We start from the raw sequence: 21,796 nt of genomic DNA, 5'->3' as shown, positions 1-21,796 counted from the left end.
TCACAGCCTGGAAATGATCAAAACCAGCGGGATGGAAACCAGACCCTCAAAAAACACACCAGTTGTGGGACAGCAGGATGGTCTGGTGCTAGAAGAAAGATCCCAATAGCAGACGGACACAGGTTTGATTCCAGCAACAGCCAATGTGTGTCCATCCATCCCTATAGAAAAAAAACCCTTGAGCAAGGCACTAGAGTACCACCTGGGCTTGCTCCAGAGATGCTCTTCCATTCTTCCCCTGACCTCTGACCCCTTTGGTGGAATGCACGTCTCAAAGGGAATACGTGAAGAAACAACCTCCTCTGACTGACACAGAACTTGAAGCGTAAACCCCCCCAAAAAGTCAAGGCATCTGAAAGGGCGATATCCAGCACCGAGCCAGCAGGCAGTTAGCCGGGCTCATGTTTCAAACCTCCTCATTACCTCCTCTGACCGAGCACACTCGCCTCAATCACTGCAAGACACGCGCCGGGATAGCCCCCAACCGAGCTATTCCCACCCCGGGATAGCCCCCATCGTGATAGCCCCCCCGTCGTGATAGCCCCCCCGTCGTGATAGCCCCCCCCCCCCCGCTGCGAGAACCGGCCTCTTCACAAGGCGTCACGCTGCGCTTCCCCTTCCTCCCTCCCCGCGGGTGGGAGAAACCAACAGGGGAGGAACTGAGAAGTGGAGGAACTTCACTATGGGAGGTTCAAAGGAGCACTTGATTTTCATGGAAGTGGAGCCTCCCGGGGGGGGGGGTGGAGGGGCCTAGGGGCTAATCTGAAACGCAGTAGGGTGCGGGTGGAGCATCTGAGAAATGTAGATAATACTCTGCTTAGAATAAGAATAGCTATAAATAATGATGCTATGACTTACAGAATGTGCTTGTAATTGATGAACTCCCCTCGAGTTGCACGTGAAAAGAATTGAAGAGACGCAGAGAGCACAAGTCGCCTGCTATCGTGACGGCGGCTTTGAACCAATAATGCAAAGGAAGGTTCTTCTCTGACACCACTCTGCTAAGTTCTCCACACATTAGAAGAGCATTTATCATTGTCCCACCATGAGATGGAACGGACCACGGAGGCAGAAGGGGGCTGAATATTACAGTGATCAATCAAACGGCCGCATCTTGAAATGACATCAGCTGCTTAGGAGTAGAAGTGGTGGCGTTAAGGAGTGGCTGTGAGAGAAGTCTGTGAGATGGATGGCTTAAGTTCTGATCCGGGCCGAACGCAATCACAGAGTGCTGGCGGGCCCCCCGCTCTGAAGACTTGACCAATTTAACAGCTTTGGATCATCCGTTACTGCTGATGGAGAAGCTGCCGTGCAGCTTTTAGGAAGCGGTCAGCTCGTTTCCTTTGGACCGGACCAGAGTGGGACACTTGGTTCATTTAGGCTCTCACATGACCCAGTTACAGGTGAACCAAACCACGGCTTGTAAACTAAAGTCACATGGACTTACACAAGCAGCTCTGTAGCGACCAATGATGTCGTGACTACCGGATAATGTCACAACTTGTCAAAATATAATAAAAATGTCCTTCTAACGGTGCAGGTTTTGAAGTCTGTCATTTAATTTGACAGTTATTGAGTGTTAAAGTGTGGACCAGTGACATCACTGGTCCACACTAACTCAAATGAATAACTCATTAACTCAAATCAACTCTCAATAACTGTCAAACTATTCATCATTCATCTAGTTTGACAGTTATTAAGAGTTGATTTGAGTTAATGAGTTATTAATTTGAGTTAGTGTGGACCAGTGATGTCACTGGTCCACACTTTAACACTCAATAACTGTCAAATGAAATGACAGACTTCAAAACAGTTTACAGTTTTCTGATATACTACTGATGTTCTAATGATACAAAGCTGGTTGAAAATGGGCAGAGTGTTCCTTTAAGACATGTTCTGCATTAAATGCCAGCTGAAAGGAACCTTTATGTTATTCACCATTGATAATATACAACCCTATGTATTATATTATATATATATATATTTTTGTATTATTATATTAGATATGTTGGAAGAAAAAACAAAAAAACACGCGGAATTTCATTGAATTATATATTCCTAAAATTCCAATTCCTCGGTTGAACTGGAATTGATGAGTTGATTCCTGAATTGACCCCTCCCCTGAGGGGTATGTGAGGCATGCTAAGGTCACCTGAGGTGCTCCCCGCCTCCTCGAAGTCGATGTTGCCCAGGTGCAGCACGCCGGCCACCACGCGGAACAGGTCCAGCTTCTCCGTGTCGTCCAGGCCGATCTTCTTCATGGCCACACACATCCTGTTGAAGTCGCCTTGGTCGTCCAGCAGGGGGTCCTTCAGAGGGCCCGCCTTCAGGTGCTGAGGAGCCAGGACAGAGGACAGGTGAGGCCTGACCACTTCCTTCCTTCCAAACTATTTACCTGCATTCCTTCCAACTTATAGTATTTTAGCCTGGTTAAAACCATCCTCATCATGTGACCAAACATTCTATTTATATCCAACTTACTTTAGCCTGGTTAAAACCATCCTCATCATGTGACCAAACATTCTATTTATATCCAACTTACTTTAGCCTGGTTAAAACCATCCTCATCATGTGACCAAACATTCTATTTATATCCAACTTACTTTAGCCTGGTTAAAACCATCCTCATCATGTGACCAAACATTCTATTTATATCCAACTTACTTTAGCCTGGTTAAAACCATCCTCATCATGTGACCAAACATTCTATTTATATCCAACTTACTTTAGCCTGGTTAAAACCATCCTGATCATGTGACCAAACATTCCATTTCGCTCTACGTATCAGTCTGGACTTCCAGCCGCCCATGTCGATTTCAGTGGGCGGGAGCACTTGCCTTGACAGACAATCTCTATCAGCCAATCGGCATCACCAAATCCAAACCAAATCCACGGTGAAAACATATTTCCCCGCCAAGAAACTCTGCAAGTGCGTACTCTCGTTCCCGTTTAATTGTTGCTATTGAGTCCATTTCTTAACGGCAACATAACTGCACTCATGGCTGTGTTTATTCTACTAACGTTAACGTTATCGCTCGTTGCTTCGGGCGACATCGTTACCGTTTTGCCTGACTGGCCCGGGCCGGTTATGTCATCAACTACGACGCGGTCCCGGATTGGCTCAGTTACATTTGTAATAATAATAATAATAGTATGCTTGGTCCTGTGGATCAAGATGCTTTTTTAAGAAGGTTATCCAATTTACTTGCCTTCCTTCGTTCCTTCATTACCACTTTCTTGCCTCCTTCCGTCCACCTTCCCTAGTACCAATTGAGCTCAACAGTCACGTGACATGTGTTGCCCCGGAAGTGAGTTTCCCATTCATTTTCTCCATAGAGCAAAAAGAAAAAAATGAAGGAGACGGGGGTTTGGGGGGATGGGGGTGCGGGGAATCGATCGTTTTTGCTCCAACTGAAATGTTTTATGGTCACTCATGATTCAGTAGGTCACGGGTTGGCTTGATTCTAGCCTTAAAACTCGTTGTTATAGAAGGATTTTTTCAAAACCTCTATGGAGAAAATGAATGGGAAACTCACTTCCGGGGCAAAAGATGTCACGTGACTGTTCAGCTCGGTTCAGCTTCCTTTCGTATCATTTACATCTTTTCTCTTCTTTCTTTTCTTTCAAATTGTTCACCTGTCTGCCCTTCATCCTCCCTTCATCCTCCCTTCATCCTCCCTTCACCCCAAATAAGGTGATATCTCATCTCCACTCATCTTATTCTCTCATTCTTTATTGTCCTTCCTTCCTTCCTTCCTTTCAGTCATCGTTGACAATGAACCATTTAAATTAAAAATTAAACAGATACTGCACACAATAAGTCGTGAGAAGAGCAGAGTCAGCAGAGCATGATGAATCTCTACCTGCAGCAAAGGTAGTGACAGACAACGCACGCGCACGCACACACACAGACACACACACGCACGCACACACCTGAGAACCCACTCCAGAATGTCACAGTGTGATGATATGTACAGTAGAGTGTGTCCTAGGGCTGTCAATCTTCCTCTATAATCCAATTCGATTTTCAGTGCTCTATTATTTTAATATTAGATTTGTATTTGTTTTTTTATGAATGTTTAATTCATAAAAATAAAACGATTTAAACGATTTAAAAAAGTAACAAAATATTTTTTTTCGGGTCCGAGTGAAATGTTATCTCTCTCCTGATTCTAAATATAGTTGAATTGCTTGGTAGAGGTGGAAATGTAGATGAAAAAATGAACGGCGGATGAAATCCCTTGGTTTGTATGGTTTTGTTAGTATGCTGAACGCAGGAGAGGACGTGACTTTGGGTGATATGCAGAAGATCCCACAGATGTAGGCTATTCAAAGGAACAGGAAACATCATGAACATGAAACATGAACGTAATTGAACTATGAACAGGAAACATGTTTGTAATGTTACAATTAAATCCCTACATGGAACTTTTTAACTGGTTATGAAATACTGGTGCCTCTATGAGCAAATGAGACCATCAGCGAGGGGATTGGATATCTCTTTATCATTATTTATTATTTATTATTTTATTTATTATTGTACTGGGCCGCTCAGGACCGGAGTAGGCTATAGCGGAGGAGAGCAGCCGGCCAGTCGCCAGGGAAACCCGCGGCTCCGGCCTAGTCCACTCCAGCCGGTCTTTTTTTCTCTCTCAAAACAATTGAAAATGACCATCTTGTTAAGGCTCTCATGCACCAAACCTGGTTGGAGCGATTTAACTGAACGTTGGACTGTTTCCTCCTTCAGTTTAAGTTGAGAAAAATGTTATTCAAATTCAAGCGCACACAAAATAACACCTGTCAGGCTGCCAATGATGGCCGCTATCTTCGTGCAAGCCATCTGTGTTGTGGTTTAGGGGTGAAAAAAACAACCCCAAAAAGTTTGCACTGTAGGTAGAAGGAGATGGTGTGTTGACATGTGAAAAGCCTGGTAGAACAAAATCAAGTGTGGACTGATGCTCACATTAAACAAATTTATTTATTATTTTATTTATTTATATTGTTTTAACTGGTACACCAGAGAAGAAGAGACAGACATGTCCATCCTGCTGAGATAAAGCTTTAGGAAGGTTAGGTAGGCTTGTTTTGTCTTTGTTTTGTTTTATTTTGTTTGCATATTATATGACATCACTTTGTTTTGTGATTGGTTGTTGATCAGTTAGATCTAGGTAGGGTCATTCTGTCTTCTTTGAAACAGGCTGTGATGAAGTGCGAAAATAAACTTGACTTTAAGTTAAAAGCACTGGAATGGGATTTGTTTTGGGTCTCCCCGAGGCCAAAATCTCTGATCTGGTGAGATGACAGGCGACCAAAACTGTCCAATAAACGAGCTCAGAGCCGTGTAAGAAGAGTTGCGACATCTCCATTCACTCCAATGGACCAGTTTTTTACTCTCAAGAGTTCCAGGAAGTAAGGTCCTGGATTAAGCAGCACTGTCGAGTTGCGGAAAAATGGACGGTTTGTGTTGTCCTTTGAAAGTATTTTTTTTTCTTGAATCAAATTGTACATTATCAGCTTTATTTTAGCATGCAAAAGTAGCGCGAGACCCATTCCTGGCTGTTCAGTGGCTAATGAGTCTTGCATTTTGGTCCTCCGCTGACGCCACTCTCTCTGAGGACACTAAACGAGCTACTTGTGAGTCATATGACTTCTGTTGGTCAGTGTGAAACTAAACTAACATAAATGCAGCCAAGTGAACTTTTCCACTGTGGTTTAGACCCAAGAAAACAAACGCTACTGTAGATGTGATCGCACACGAACTCAATCTGTAAACACAGAAGAATTAGCTTCCTGCCCAGTATACAAAATTGCCTTGTAAATAAAACGATTATCTCCTGACTAGGTTGACGTGAAGGAGCTGCTGCTATCTCCTGACTAGGTTGATATGAAGGAGCTGCTGGTCTCTCCTGACTAGGTTGATATGAAGGAGCTGCTGCTATCTCCTGACTAGGTTGATATGAAGGAGCTGCTGCTATCTCCTGACTAGGTTGATATGAAGGAGCTGCTGCTATCTCCTGACTAGGTTGATATGAAGGAGCTGCAGGTATCTCCTGACTAGGTTGATATGAAGGAGCTGCAGGTATCTCCTGACTAGGTTGATATGAAGGAGCTGCTGGTATCTCCTGACTAGGTTGATATGAAGGAGCTGCAGGTATCTCCTGACTAGGTTGATATGAAGGAGCTGCAGGTATCTCCTGACTAGGTTGATATGAAGGAGCTGCTGGTATCTCCTGACTAGGTTGATATGAAGGAGCTGCAGGTATCTCCTGACTAGGTTGATATGAAGGAGCTGCTGGTCTCTCCTGACTAGGTTGATATGAAGGAGCTGCTGGTCTCTCCTGACTAGGTTGATATGAAGGAGCTGCTGGTCTCTCCTGACTAGGTTGATATGAAGGAGCTGCTGGTATCTCCTGACTAGGTTGATATGAAGGAGCTGCTGCTATCTCCTGACTAGGTTGATATGAAGGAGCTGCTGGTCTCTCCTGACTAGGTTGATATGAAGGAGCTGCTGGTCTCTCCTGACTAGGTTGACGTGAAGGAGCTGCTGGTCTCTCCTGACTAGGTTGATATGAAGGAGCTGCTGGTCTCTCCTGACTAGGTTGATATGAAGGAGCTGCTGCTATCTCCTGACTAGGTTGACGTGAAGGAGCTGCTGGTCTCTCCTGACTAGGTTGATATGAAGGAGCTGCTGCTATCTCCTGACTAGGTTGACGTGAAGGAGCTGCTGGTATCTCCTGACTAGGTTGATATGAAGGAGCTGCTGCTATCTCCTGACTAGGTTGATATGAAGGAGCTGCTGCTATCTCCTGACTAGGTTGATATGAAGGAGCTGCTGGTCTCTCCTGACTAGGTTGACGTGAAGGAGCTGCTGGTCTCTCCTGACTAGGTTGATATGAAGGAGCTGCTGGTCTCTCCTGACTAGGTTGATATGAAGGAGCTGCTGCTATCTCCTGACTAGGTTGATATGAAGGAGCTGCTGGTCTCTCCTGACTAGGTTGATATGAAGGAGCTGCTGCTATCTCCTGACTAGGTTGATATGAAGGAGCTGCTGGTCTCTCCTGACTAGGTTGATATGAAGGAGCTGCTGCTATCTCCTGACTAGGTTGATATGAAGGAGCTGCTGCTATCTCCTGACTAGGTTGATATGAAGGAGCTGCTGCTATCTCCTGACTAGGTTGATATGAAGGAGCTGCTGGTCTCTCCTGACTAGGTTGATATGAAGGAGCTGCTGCTATCTCCTGACTAGGTTGATATGAAGGAGCTGCTGGTCTCTCCTGACTAGGTTGATATGAAGGAGCTGCTGCTATCTCCTGACTAGGTTGATATGAAGGAGCTGCTGGTCTCTCCTGACTAGGTTGACGTGAAGGAGCTGCTGGTCTCTCCTGACTAGGTTGATATGAAGGAGCTGCTGGTCTCTCCTGACTAGGTTGATATGAAGGAGCTGCTGGTCTCTCCTGACTAGGTTGACGTGAAGGAGCTGCTGGTCTCTCCTGACTAGGTTGATATGAAGGAGCTGCTGGTCTCTCCTGACTAGGTTGATATGAAGGAGCTGCTGGTCTCTCCTGACTAGGTTGATATGAAGGAGCTGCTGGTCTCTCCTGACTAGGTTGATATGAAGGAGCTGCTGGTCTCTCCTGACTAGGTTGACGTGAAGGTGCTGCTGGTCTCTCCTGACTAGGTTGACGTGAAGGAGCTGCTGGTCTCTCCTGACTAGGTTGATATGAAGGAGCTGCTGGTCTCTCCTGACTAGGTTGACGTGAAGGAGCTGCTGGTCTCTCCTGACTAGGTTGACGTGAAGGAGCTGCTGGTCTCTCCTGACTAGGTTGACGTGAAGGAGCTGCTGCTATCTCCTGACTAGGTTGACGTGAAGGAGCTGCTGCTATCTCCTGACTAGGTTGATATGAAGGAGCTGCTGGTCTCTCCTGACTAGGTTGATATGAAGGAGCTGCTGGTCTCTCCTGACTAGGTTGACATGAAGGTGCTGCTGGTCTCTCCTGACTAGGTTGACGTGAAGGAGCTGCTGGTCTCTCCTGACTAGGTTGACGTGAAGGAGCTGCTGGTCTCTCCTGACTAGGTTGACGTGAAGGAGCTGCTGGTCTCTCCTGACTAGGTCGATATGTAGGAGCTGCTGGTCTCCAAGAGAAAATAAATGAACAACAATAATCCCCTTCTCAATATATTGGATTTTCAGCTCCTAGATGGTGTAAATATCTCTTGATCAGGTCTGATCGTTGCCTGGAAGGTAAAATATAAATTGAAATTCCCAGTAGCCTTTCCAAATTCCAATTATTTTCTTTTCTTTGCTGTGAATTTTAAAATAGCAAACTTTCCGCCAGGCTGAGAGTATATAGGAAGTGGACACAAAGGGTTTGTGAAAGCAGAGGATTTGTGCATTAAGATACAGCATACTGTACCATCGCACTGTGACATCCTGAGCTACAAGAAAGCAATCACAAAAGTGTCAGTCTGACCGAAAGGCTGGATATACTCTACACAGCAGAGTCAGGAGAGAGAGAAAGAAGCACTCAAGGGTTGACAGAGAGACAGAGAGAGAGAGAGACAGAGAGAGAGAGGCATGCATTACACCCACCCACACATGGTGCTTTTCCACTGCCACTACCTGCTCTACTCGCCACTGCTCTACCTCCCTCTTTTTGGTTTTCCACTGGGCGAACTGAGGGGCTACTGCTACAAAGTGACGTTGCAACACTGCAGGCTACTGATTGGTCAGACAGAATCATCATCATTGCGCTGCACGCACAGCAACACACAGCCAGCGCAGACCCGCCATATTTTTTTTTTTTTTTTTTTTTTTTTTTTTACAGACCTCTACCACAATTCTACCACTTGTACTTTGTACTAAATGGCAGCCAGTAAAATCACGTCAGGGTCAAATGATCAGGTGCAGACTTTCCTCTGTTTGGTTGCCAACGATGGGGAGGGGCACTTTGAGGGGACACTATTTGTGGTGGAAAACCAACAGGTACTACTGTAGCAAAAGCAAGGCGGTGTAGAGCAAAGTAGAGCAGGTCCTGGCAGTGGAAAAGCAGCATCAGAAGAGACGTGAACCCAGCGACGAGCCATCCCAAATTGCACATCCACATCAAAACTCTAAAAGAGACTATTACAAAACTAAAGAGGAGCGAATCACCTTGTGGTCCTGCGAGACACAAGAAGGAGTGATGTGATGAGACATACAGTATGAGGCAGTGATTAGTGAGCAGCATGGGGCTTAATGAGATTTCAAAATCATGATTTTGTGCACTCTGATTGGCTGGAGGGCTTTGTAAGACAATACAACAAGCACTTGACCGGGTGCAAATATGATCCTGTATACGAGGGATCAGCCGATCAGCATTTTGGTAAACAAACGGCTTCAAAATAATTCCGGGTGGAAACGGAGCACGCGCAGAGTGAGGAGCAATAAAGCGCTCAGTGGCGCTTTATTGCCACACAACTAACGTTAGCTCACAGCTAGCTATGTTCCAGCTCCCAGTGCGGGTGCATGTATTTACATAGGGGGGACCTACAGGGAGGGACCAGGTGGATTTGCGTGGCACACCCCTCAGAGACACCCGGAAGTCAGGTGTTTGTTGTCGTCGTGACGTCATGCTGATTCCTCGTATAGATGCTGCAAATTAGAATATTCTCAGTGAATCTTAATCGTGTGATCTTATCTACACTGTAACCCTAACCGGAAAAAAATCTCCATCTTAACTAACTCTAAAAAAAAAAAAAAAAATCTTCAAATAAATGACAAAATCTGCCAACGGGGTTGAGATCATTTCACAGAATTTAGGAGAATCAAGAGTCATTTTCTTGACAGCAGTGCCTGCCAGCTTAAAGTGAAAGTGAAAACAGGACTTTCAACTCGCAGCTACAGTGAAGAGTTCAGCTAAAAACTGGGTGTAAATTACATCTTTTTAAGTCAACTTGGCATCTCGGGGCTTCTGGAGACTAGCATTATTCCAGACGAGCAGTATGGAGCCTTCTTTTCCCCATGTATTATTATTTTTTTTACATTTGAAAGATGGTCACCATTCACTTCAATTGTTTAGGAGAATGCTGTAACTTTGTTTCAATGGAAAACTCGACCCAACCATCCACATTGATGGGGGTGTGTAGATAATGAGTGCATTTTCATTTTTGGGTGAATTTATTTATAAGACATGAAGGCTGAATATGGACGTGCCGTTACGCTGTATAAAAGTAAATGGTGAATACTGCTCTATAAAGCTCGTATGAGATACTCTCTGAACTGTAAGCCCCGCCCCTCTGGTGCTCCAGGTGAGAACAAATGCTGAGAAATTTGCTTGTAAATGTTATTTCTCCCCCTGGTGGTCTCCACGGGCTTGTTTTTCCTCGTGTCAGAAATGAGCAAGAGCACTGAGCCACATTTCCCAGGACAAAACCCTGCTTAATAGTCATCAGCGTGTGTGCCTGTGAGTGTGTGCCTGTGAGTGTGTGTGTGTGTGTGCCTGTGAGTGTGTGCCTGTGAGTGTGTGTGTGCCTGTGAGCGTGTGTGTGTGTGTGTGTGTGCGTGTGCGTGCGCGCGTGTGTATTTCCCAGGCGAGTGTACAGCACAGGCACAGTGTTTACAACAAACAACATGGGAGAACTCTGTTGCAGTTGTTGTTGCCTTTATCGTTCTTTGGGCTGCGTTATTCTTATGTCACTTCTTTTTGTGTTTTGCATCACGTTTCTATGATTGTTATTTGTTTTGACCTTTTCATTTCCTTTCTGAATGTCTATAAAGTGTATTGTGTGACACTTCGATACACAACATACCTGTGAATAAATTACATTTCATTTGACAAACAGGCTCACTTTATGAATTACAGTAGGGAAGTAAATCTATTCCTCTAGCATTTTCTACCTTTTAATTAATTATTATTAACCAATTAAAACAATCTCTTATTTTAGATTATTTAAAGTAGCCACACTTTGCCTTGATACATTGGAAAGAAATTCATATTCATTCATTGCACTATTTATATTTGACTAAGAAAGTATTTAAGCAGAAGACTTTAGATCCAAATGGCTTTAAGAGAAGGAAAATGAAGAAATGCACTATTTCCCTAAATTGCTATGGAATGGAGTGCGAGCTAAGTGATTTAAAGTGAATCTAATGAACTCTCTTTCCAATACACCACAGTACAGTACAGTATCTGCCTACAGCACATTGATCTCACACAGCAGGGGGTGACATTTGCCCATACAACTTTACAGGTAAAGACACAATTAGCAGCAGACGTCTGCATCTGAAGAAAAACCACATCGCTGCAATCTGCATGTCTCTCAGGAATTAGGAAATGACCGGTTACGTTTTCATTAATGCCCGTCTTTTTTACATTATACAAGATTTCCACAGGTTTTAAAGGACCATGGGGTTAGTAACTTTCAAATCAAGTAAGAAACAGATTCATATGCTGTGTTGTGCTTCTTACCCAACAACGTTGACTAGGGGTGTCAAAAATAATCGATTATAAGATGCATCGCGATGCGGACGTGCACGATTCTGCATCGATTCACAAATGTCAAAAATCGATTATTAAAAAAAAACAAAAAACAAAATTATAATCAAATAAAATATAATGGAAGTACCGGTACATGCAGTTGTTTATTTTAATTATGGATCATAATACAATGCAATTCCAAATGCACTTTTATTTTAAAAGTAGCCACACAGTGAGAAAAAATAAAGTGAGAAAAAATAAATCATGTATTGCGGAAAAAAGTGACGCATCGATTTAAGATGCATCGAGATGCATCGATAATCGTAATCGAATCGAATCGTAGCCCTCTGAATCGTAATCGAATCGAATCGTGAGGCCAGTGAAGATTCACAGCCCTAACGTTGACCCTGCAGTTAAAGTCGGCAATGCTCCTTTTGCAGAATTGAAGTGAAAAGATATCAAGAGTTTTGCTCCAAAATGAGATATCCAGCATTTGAAAAACATATCAAATGACTGATGGCAAAACAACTTCAAATGAAGTGTAAGACTTTTGAAAGAGAGCAGAGCCACTAAGACCTCGTTTGAGAAAATGAGAACATTTTTACAGATGAGATCCTCTGTGTTTCAGACAGAGAAGCCGAGTGATCAATGGCATCTCTGAAGAATACTCATCAAAGTCTCGTCCACAATCTTCAAGAGGAAAGGCAGAGAAGCAAACCCTTGTCCATGTTCCTCTTAATGGCAATAATAATTAATAACTCTGGTACTGCACTTGTGTGCATGATGAATCAAATGCCGAAGGCAACCCAAGGAGCTCATTTCAGATATTTCATTTCAGGTATTCTCTTTTCTGTCTGACTTGCTGCTAACATTGTGAAAAGTATTAATATTATCAATATGTATCAATACTACAAATTTGAAACAGATACAATACTCATTTGCAACAGTATTGATGCCAGCAGTGCTTTCTCTTAATGAAAACTCAAATAATACTACTGATTTTTCCCCTCCCTATCATTGGGTATTTGTTGCTTCAACAAGCGATGACTAGAGCAGAACGTTTTTAATGAGTTTTATCGGGCCTAGATTATGGAGAAGCCTGTTTGTCCGTCCATCTGTCTTTGTTTACTTGTATGCCTCTTGATGCATGGTCATTCAAGCATGATGCAGTTTGACTTTCTGTAGGTAGGAGGCGCTCTTTTCTTTTCTCTCTTCGTAAAGCGCATCACTCCCTGTGCAACGGAGGATTTTTGAACCGCTATTTCACAACAATTTATCCAGACACGTTTCTACCAACATGAGGGGATGTGAAAAGAACTTGATTAAAAAAAAGAAAGACTTTGAGAAGGAAGTGAGAGTTGGCAATTCGCCTATTTCACTTCCCACCCAATTCACCCATTTTGTGTCTAAAAGACAGGAAGTAACACAGGTGCAAGCAAGAAGACACTGATTAGCGTTTACAACTTCCAAACCATTTAGGTGTTCCAGTGCCGGGACACTAATTCGTGTCTTGCTTGCGTCTGGTTTACTTCCTGCCTTTTAGACACAAAAATGAGTGAATTGGGTGGGGGAAGTGAAATAGGCTAATAGTGCTACAACGGACCGCAGGTGATCCGTGATCCGTACGGATCAGCACCCACGGTTTGGCAGGCATGTGAGCTGCCGATTAATTGCAAAGCTTAACCGTCAGTGTGAAAAACAGTTTAACTGCTGCTGTAAAGTAACAATTACCTACATGATGTAGGCTACATGTCGATGCAGAGTTGCAGTGAAAACATAGAGACAAGACAGATGTGTGCTGTGCCTGAAGTGCAATGACTGAGGGCAGCTCCCAGGGTGTGTTCAAACTGCAAAACGGTGTGCACCGTCTCACCGCGGTTTCCAGGTTGAGCGTCATGTTTCCTGCATGATTCAATGCACCACTGTGTCCGTTTGAGCAAATGTACGTGTTGTCGGGGCTGAACTCGACCCCTGAGTTTATTTATTTAATGGAGTTTATTTATCCCAACTCTATTTGGTAAATTATTATTATTACGTTCATTTAAATTCATATTTGTGTTTCTTTGTATACCACTATGCTGAGCATGTCTGCACTGTTTGCATAGCCTATTTGAATGTGTTTTTTCCAATAAACTTTTTCTTTTCTTTTTGCTGAAAATTCACCGATCCGTGACTCAAAAGTAGAACTGTGACACCATTGGAAGCGTGAGTTTTGTGATGCGTTGCACCCCTAGGTGGCAACAGTGGATTTTATTGAATTTGCTGAGTCAGGTGTAATGGAACGAGAAGTGTCCTCGTCATTATGGCCGAGAGGCTGCTGAAAGTTTTGCTTTGCTGCTTTAAACTTTCTAACTATGATGCTATACAGTAGCTATAGCTGCTGTAATAACGCACACTGCAGGCAAGTAAGGCTATCGCTCCTCGTTAAGGGCCTGTGTCCACCTAGCGTCTTTTCATCAGCTCCGGCGTCTATTTTCAGTTGTTTCCAATGGGGGGAGAGCGTATGCGGGCGCACACGGACGTCTAGAGAAAGTGCGCTGGGCTTATCGGTGTTATCAAATGAAGTGAAAACGGCAAAGACAGCGGCCATATCGTTTCGAGACATATGACTGTAGACATCACAAGCAGTGTTGGGCAGCAGCTAGCTAGCGAAGCTACTACCTTAACTACATTTCTCAGTAGCGTGGTGGTAACTTAACTACATTTCTCTGGGGATAGCTTCAATGTAGTGAAGCTGTATTTTAACGTAGAGTAGCTGGTAGCTTAGCTCACTACATTTTCCAAGTAGCTTATTGCCCAACACTGATCACAAGATCAGAGGAGTGGATTCCCTTTGCAGTGTAGCCACTCTGGTCCAATGTGTGCCAGACATGCCACACGTTCGTACGTGGTTATTTGTGTACGGTCAGATCTCCAGTGGAGGTTGGTGATGGAAGAAGTGTGCTTGGTGTGTCAGCTAGTTGTGCCGTACCTCAGGGCTCTTGCGATTCTGCAGGATGTGTTTGTCTGTGTCTTTGGTGGCGAAGAACCGCGTGCATCCTCTGTTCAGGTACTGCAAGAGAGACAAGACAGCAGAAAAAAGTCAGACAGCTTCCAGAGAACAAGATTGAACAAGTAACGATTTAACCTGAACCCTCCAATGCTTCTTTGCTGAACAAACTTTCCATAAAATGTGAGGCCAGCAGGGGGCAGCAGGGTGCCCTAGTGGGGCAGAGAGATCAAGTCCTTCAACCGGATGACCATGGTTCAAACCTACATATTTTTTGTGCAAACATATTTGCTCAAGTGACCTTGAACAAATATGTTTCTGGCCCTCACCTCCATGTGTGTGTGTGTGTGTGTGTGTGTGTGTGTGCGTGCGTGCGTGCGTGCGTGCATGTGTGTGTGTGTGGACAGGAGGGGGGGTATCTGCAGAGTACGGAATTACAGTAGATTACATCCATAATAATGCATAAGGACATTTCAGCACAGGTGACCCCAGATTGAATAGAACCCCAGCTGTGGCAGTTTGTTGGCTATTGAGATATATAGGGAATTGAACCCCTACCCTCTGACAGGTTTGGTGCCATGCTCTATCCCTCGAGCTACAAAAGGCAGGTTTGGCGCTATTATTCTCTGGCCACTGCGTTAGACAAGGAATTGAACCCCTAAACCCTGAGAGTTTTGGTGTCACGCCATAGTTATTGAGCTACACAGGGAATCGAACACCTATTCTAATCCTGGCAGTGTTAGCGCAATGCTCTACCTATTGAGCTACAAAGGGATTTGAACCCCTAACCTCATCATTTTAGTGCCATGCTCTACCCCTTGAGGAACACACAGGGAATTGAACCCCTAACTTGGGAGTTTTGGTGCCACATCATAGCTATTTGAGCTACAAAGGGATTTGAACCCCTAACCCTGTGTTCAGTGCCATGCTCTACCCCTTGAGAAACAGAGGGAATGGGCTACATGCACAACTCCACTACTTCCTGAAATTAGTACAGCTTCTTTATTTCCTGTCATCACTATTGGATGAACTGATTAATGTCAGGTGTGCTGCAGTCACAACAGTGATCAGGCACACCTGATTAATCAGTTCATCCAATAGTGATGACAGGAAATAAAGAAGCTGTACTAATTTCAGGAAGTAAAGAAGTTGTGCATGTAGCCTATTGAACCCCTAATCCCGGCAGTGTTAGCACAATGCTCTACCTATTGAGTTATAAAGGGATTTGAACCCCTAACCCTCACCATTTTAGTGGCATGCTCTACTCATCGAGCTACAGTACAATGCGAATTGAACCGCAAATACTGTCAGTTTTCATCGAGCTACAATGGGAATTGAACCCGTAACGCTTGCAGAGATACATTAGCACCTTACTCTACCTACTGAGATTCTAATGGAAAAGAACCCGTAACCTCATCAGTTTTTCGTGCCATGCTCGACCCATTGAGTTACGCTGGACTAGAAGGTTCTGCCAGAATTTGATCCTCGGCCAGCAGGGGAATACATAGCTACGAAAGCAGAGGACTCAGCCACAACACCATCTTTGTTGTGCGTCATGTGTGCGTGTGTGTGTGTGTGTGTGTGTGTGCGTGTGTGTGTGCGTGCGTGTGTGCGTGTGTGAACGGAACACATCACTCCACTTGGCTGATGCTGTCGGTCACGATCGTTCAGACTGTATTAATTACAATAATTCCGTTTTCATTTTGCACAAAAGCAATTGTCATCCCGTCAGTAATGGATCCCGTCTGAATGGCGGTGCAGCAGCTGCTCCACGCAGACAAACAAGGTGATGACGACACACCTCCTCGCTCCACGCAGACAAACAAGTTTTTTTTTCAGTCAGAACGCTATGAAAATCATGTCGAGGGCGCTTCCATTGTGCACAAAACACAGCGCGCGGAGCGTTTTTTTTTTGGCTTCCTTTTATTTTCCCCTGCAGTCGCGCGCGCTAGAGTTGAGCACACCACGACCACACGGACGGTAGCCAGCTGGTTTTGTCTGTTTGATGTTGTTCACTGTCAACATGAAAGCCAGATTATTGTCAATTCTGGCAGCAGCGGAGGTTGAGGATCCCTCTGGGAGGAGAAATGGCAGGAGGAGTGGAAAAGACGAGCAGGGCGCTTTTCCTCTAATGTTCAACTTTTTTCAGCTTTAAAACGCCCACAGCGCTCCTCCAAAAACAACAGACGCCACCAGCGCTGAACGCCAGGTGCGTTCATTAAAAGAGGAGCACGTCTAGCGCGTCCTTACGAGAATGAATTGCAGAAAGACGCTGGCAGCTCCAAAAACGCTTTTTGGCTACGTTCACACAGCCATGCTTAGTGCTTGAATCTAATCTTTTCCCCCCTAAGTAACTCAGATCAGTCTTTTTCATGACTGTGTGAACAGTACAAGTCACATTGAAAGTGACTTTTTTTAAAGACGACCTGGGCTACTTTCAAATGTGGAAAAACATCAGATTCCAATCTGATGTTTTGGAATGTGACTCCGGTGTGAACAGACATCTGGCCCATATCTGACTTAATGCTTCAATGTGACTTTTACGTCATTCCAGAGCGACATTCGTCACTATTCTGCGCTGGCGGGAGGAGGGAGGACCAAGCGGGCAGATTGTGATTACAAACATGGAGGACAGCTGCGAGGGAGCTCAGTGGAGGGACAGTGAGGTTTTAGACCTTATAAGTATTATCAAGAAGTAGCAGCTATTGCTCCACAGAAAGCCATCATTCAAATGTTTTCTAAAGGCTCTCTTTCTCCTCCTCCTCCTCGCTATCCTCTGCACCCGTATTCGCTGGCTTCCACTGCACAACTTGTAAATTGACTTGTTCACACAGTCGTGAAAAAGACTGACCTGAGTCACTTAGGGGGGAAAAGATTAGATTCAAGCACTGAGCATGGCTGTGTGAACGTAGCCTTTGTCTGAATGTCCCCTAACAGGGTCACGAGGACGCGCCTCCTCGCTCCACGCAGACAAACAGGGTGATGAGGACACACCTCCCAGGTGTGATGGGAGAGAGGCGAGGCCAGATGGACCTAAACAAAAAGCTTTCATTATGGGGGAAAAGCCACAGGGACGTCTTAACGCTCCTTCTGCCCCGCCGTCTCTCCGGCAGATTGCACATGGCACACAGTCACCTTTGTGATGTTGTGAATGTGTGCCACTCTCTCTCTCTCTCTCCTCCACAATCCATCGCTCACTCTCTGCTGCCTGGTGTCGCCCTGAGGCTCTTAGCAATCACACACACGGACGCGCACACACACACACACACGGACGCACACACACACGCACGCACGCACACACACTGCCAGGACTTGAACACACACTGCCAGGACTTGAACACACACATCACACACGCTGCCAGGACTTGAACACACACATCACACACACTGTCAGGACTTGAACACACCCATCACACACACGCTGCCAGGACTTGAACACACACGTCACACACACACTGTCAGGACTTGAACACACACACACTGTCAGGACTTGAACACACACATCACACACACACACTGTCAGGACTTGAACACACACATCACACACACACTGCCAGGACTTGAACACACACACTGTCAGGACTTGAACACACACATCACACACACACTGTCAGGACTTGAACACACACGTCACACACACACTGTCAGGACTTGAACACACACGTCACACACACTGTCAGGACTTGAACACACACATCACACACACTGTCAGGACTTGAACACCCACATCACACACACTGCCAGGACTTGAACACACACACACACTGTGAGGACTTGAACACACACATCACACACACTGCCAGGACTTGAACACACACGTCACACACACACTGCCAGGACTTGAACACACACATCACACACACACTGCCAGGACTTGAACACACACGTCACACACACACTGCCAGGACTTGAACACACACATCACACACACTGTCAGGACTTGAACACACACGTCACACACACACTGCCAGGACTTGAACACACACGTCACACACACACTGCCAGGACTTGAACACACACACACACACACACTGCCAGGACTTGAACACGCACATCACACACACACACTGCCAGGACTTGAACACACACACACTGCCAGGACTTGAACACACACATCACACACACACTGCCAGGACTTGAACACGCACATCACACACACACTGTCAGGACTTGAACACACACGTCACACACACACTGCCAGGACTTGAACACACACGTCACACACACACTGCCAGGACTTGAACACACACGTCACACACACACTGCCAGGACTTGAACACACGTCACACACACACAGCCAGGACTTGAACACACACGTCACACACACACTGTCAAGACTTGAACACACACACTGCCAGGACTTGAACACACACATCACACACACTGCCAGGACTTGAACACACACGTCACACACACACTGCCAGGACTTGAACACACACGTCACACACACACTGCCAGGACTTGAACACACACATCACACACACTGTCAGGACTTGAACACACACACGCTGAACTTCAAGACTTATGGACCTCAAACTACTCTGTGAGCAAAATAACAACTTGTACTAAAGAACTCATTGATTTTATTTTTATTTATTTTTTTACCTTCCAGACCAGCAGGGAAAACGTTAGATATATGAACCCATTAGAAGCCGTTGTGCAGGACTGAGTCTTAGGACTTTAAGGCCTGTAAATGACGCAGGTGACAATAGACGACTGAATTGAGATGCTGCCGGGGAAGGAATGACTCGGCAAAAGAAGAAAGTGTTTTCAAGACCTTGACCCCCCCCCCCCACACACACACACACACACACACACACACACACACCCACACACACACACACACACACACACACACACACACACCCCCGAGCAGTGGTGCAGACGAGAGTGACTCAGCTTTGCTGTAATTTTCCTCTGCATTTGCGTCACCACCCCTATTCAACTTTCTCTAATTGCCCAAATCTTGTCAAATAATTTAAAATCCGTTAAATGCTGATCTGTTCTATGTACTGCAGTGCATAATGGGGGGAAAAAAGCTTCGTTAGGACGGTTTGCCTTCAGCACTTTGACAAGCTTAATGTATTATCCCAGAGTGTCTGAACTATTTGAACTTGAGAGCGCTGACAGGCGGTCAATAGTTTCCCCCACAGTTTACTTTGAGGATCAGCAGAAAAGTCATGGGCATTATCTCTGCATTAGCCTTTTCCGCCACCGTTATTGCTGTAGCCGCAGCGTGCAGACGGTGAGCGACGCAGCTTTAAGAGAAGAAGAAAACACAAGCTGATGGTCAACATGGCCGAGGCCGGGACGATCATTTGACCAACCTCTGCCCGCTTTACACCGTCTTTACACTGCTTTGCCTGCTAATAAACAGAGAGAGCACAGCGTCTGAGAGACGATTTGGTGCCAAGAGCGACCACGCTGCAACGATGGCTCACTGCTGCCATCTAGTGTCCCAACCACAAACAGGATCAGGTTCAGCGCTCAGTGAGTAGAGTATGGCATCAAGAGGTTTAATAAAGCCATCATCTCAAAGATGTTTCATGTAAATAAATATCTGTTAAGTCACTGTCTATGAGGCCTGGCGTTAACATGCATTTTCTGCAATCTGATGGCAGAAATGGTTGTCCTCTTAATCCGCATACAGTTGCTGTATCCAGATTGAGTGGACACATTGCATTTACACTTGTGTTCAATGTGTACACAATGCATCCCTGACCACCTCCAGAGGTGGTTTGGCCGAATCAGATTGCAATCCTTCTTCAATGCGTTTTGCGGGTTTTTACACCTGTACTTTCAAGTGATCAAACACAATCTGATTGCAATCTGATCACAGAAAACGCATGTTAACGACAGGTGTAAATGGCCTCTATGTGTTTCTGAGTTAACACAATGGTGATTGAGCCTACGGTGCATTTTCAGTATTGCAGCATTTATGAACACGGTTTGGATCTCACCTGCAGTTATAGGTGTCGCCAAACAGGACAAAATGGAAATCTTTGAGATTATAACTTCAATCAATTCCCAAAACAAACTTCATTCCGGGCATTGTAACTTTACCAACGCATGATGGAATTGTCTGTGCTCTGTACTGCAACTCACCCTCTTGGGTCAGTATGGAGTTACTTTTGTGACTTTATGATGCAGATGCAATCAAACAGAATAGGTTTGAGAGCCAAACTTTCCACACTGCAATCAAAACTATCGACACTACACTTCTTCTTTTTGTTTGCATGAAAAAACGTTTGATTCAAAATGTATGAATGTGAATGAAAAGCTTGTAAAAAGTGTTGCTTGCTGTTGAGCTGAATCTTGTGGGCAGGACATACTGTATGCTGAAAGATGTTCTGAAAGACAACTAAAGGAGTAAACGCTGCCGTGTTTGAAGACCCATTCCAACCATCAGTCCTGGGGTGCCCCAGGGCCTTTACAGAGAAAGCTGCTTCTTGCTAACACCTGCCATGTTCAGTTTGCTTCTATCTTCTCAGATGCTGCTTACCCAGCGCCCACACTGACTGACATCACTGCTGCTGTGGTGATTGATGTGCTGGGAGAGGTTTGACTGCTGTTGTGATTGATGTGCTGGGAGAGGTTTGCACACTTGCTAAAGGCCCATATGGAAGGAGTTAAGAGCCCGTCAGCACTTTGGCATTTTGCAGCGAGACACGTCTTCAGACTTTGGCTTTTATTAGACTGTTCAAAAAGTTTAGAGAGACAGGAAAAGTTGAAAAACTAAAAATATCCGACTTGGCTCTTCTTCTTTCTTTTTTTTATATATATTTTTTTCCAGATTTTTTTTATCCCATTTTTAGCCCCCGTTAGCGCTCATTTTAATTTATTTATCCTGGTTGCTGCTCCACCCTCTGACGATCTGAGGAGAGCCGAAACTGGCTCCATGTTTTCTCCGAGACATGGGCAGTTAGCCAGCCGCTTCTTTTCACCTGACAGGGGAAGCTTCACCGGTAGGACATAGCACGTGGGAGGTTCACGCTATTCCAACGAGTTCCCCTGCCTCCGAACAGGCACCCCGAACGACCAGAGGAGGCACCACATCAGCGACCAGGATATTGCATGTTTTGGTGTGGGGTTCTTATATGAAGGAAACCCCCAGGGGGCGCGGGCAGAACATGCAAACTCCACACAGAAAGGCCCTTTTGACGACTCAACCCGGGCGGCGGGCACTCGAGGACATGCGGACGGGCACGCATTCCTTCAGCGATCACACAGTGTCCCAGGTGGGAATCGAACCCAGGACCTTCTAGCTGTGAGCGCCACCGTGCCCCCCGCTCTTCTTCTTTTTGAATCATGAAAAATGAAATCTAGAAATAACCACATTGCGCTTGTATGC

General features: G+C 45.1%; 1 protein-coding gene across 1 annotated transcript in view; it reads right to left on the bottom strand.

Moving 5' to 3' along the window:
• The window catches only part of myo6a (myosin VIa), a 188,705-nt gene that overhangs the window by 108,914 nt on the left and 57,995 nt on the right, over positions 1-21,796 (bottom strand). The window contains exons 10-11 of the mRNA XM_083642594.1: positions 14,428-14,508; positions 2,153-2,333 (exon numbers count right to left, since the gene is read on the bottom strand). Of these exons, the coding sequence (XP_083498720.1) occupies positions 2,153-2,333; positions 14,428-14,508 (262 nt within the window). The remainder of the gene's footprint in view (positions 1-2,152; positions 2,334-14,427; positions 14,509-21,796) is intronic.

This window comes from Poromitra crassiceps, assembly GCF_964638095.1.
Source record: "Poromitra crassiceps genome assembly, chromosome: 9".
NCBI lineage: Eukaryota > Metazoa > Chordata > Actinopteri > Beryciformes > Melamphaidae > Poromitra > Poromitra crassiceps.
This window is presented reverse-complemented; position numbering and strand designations above follow the sequence as displayed.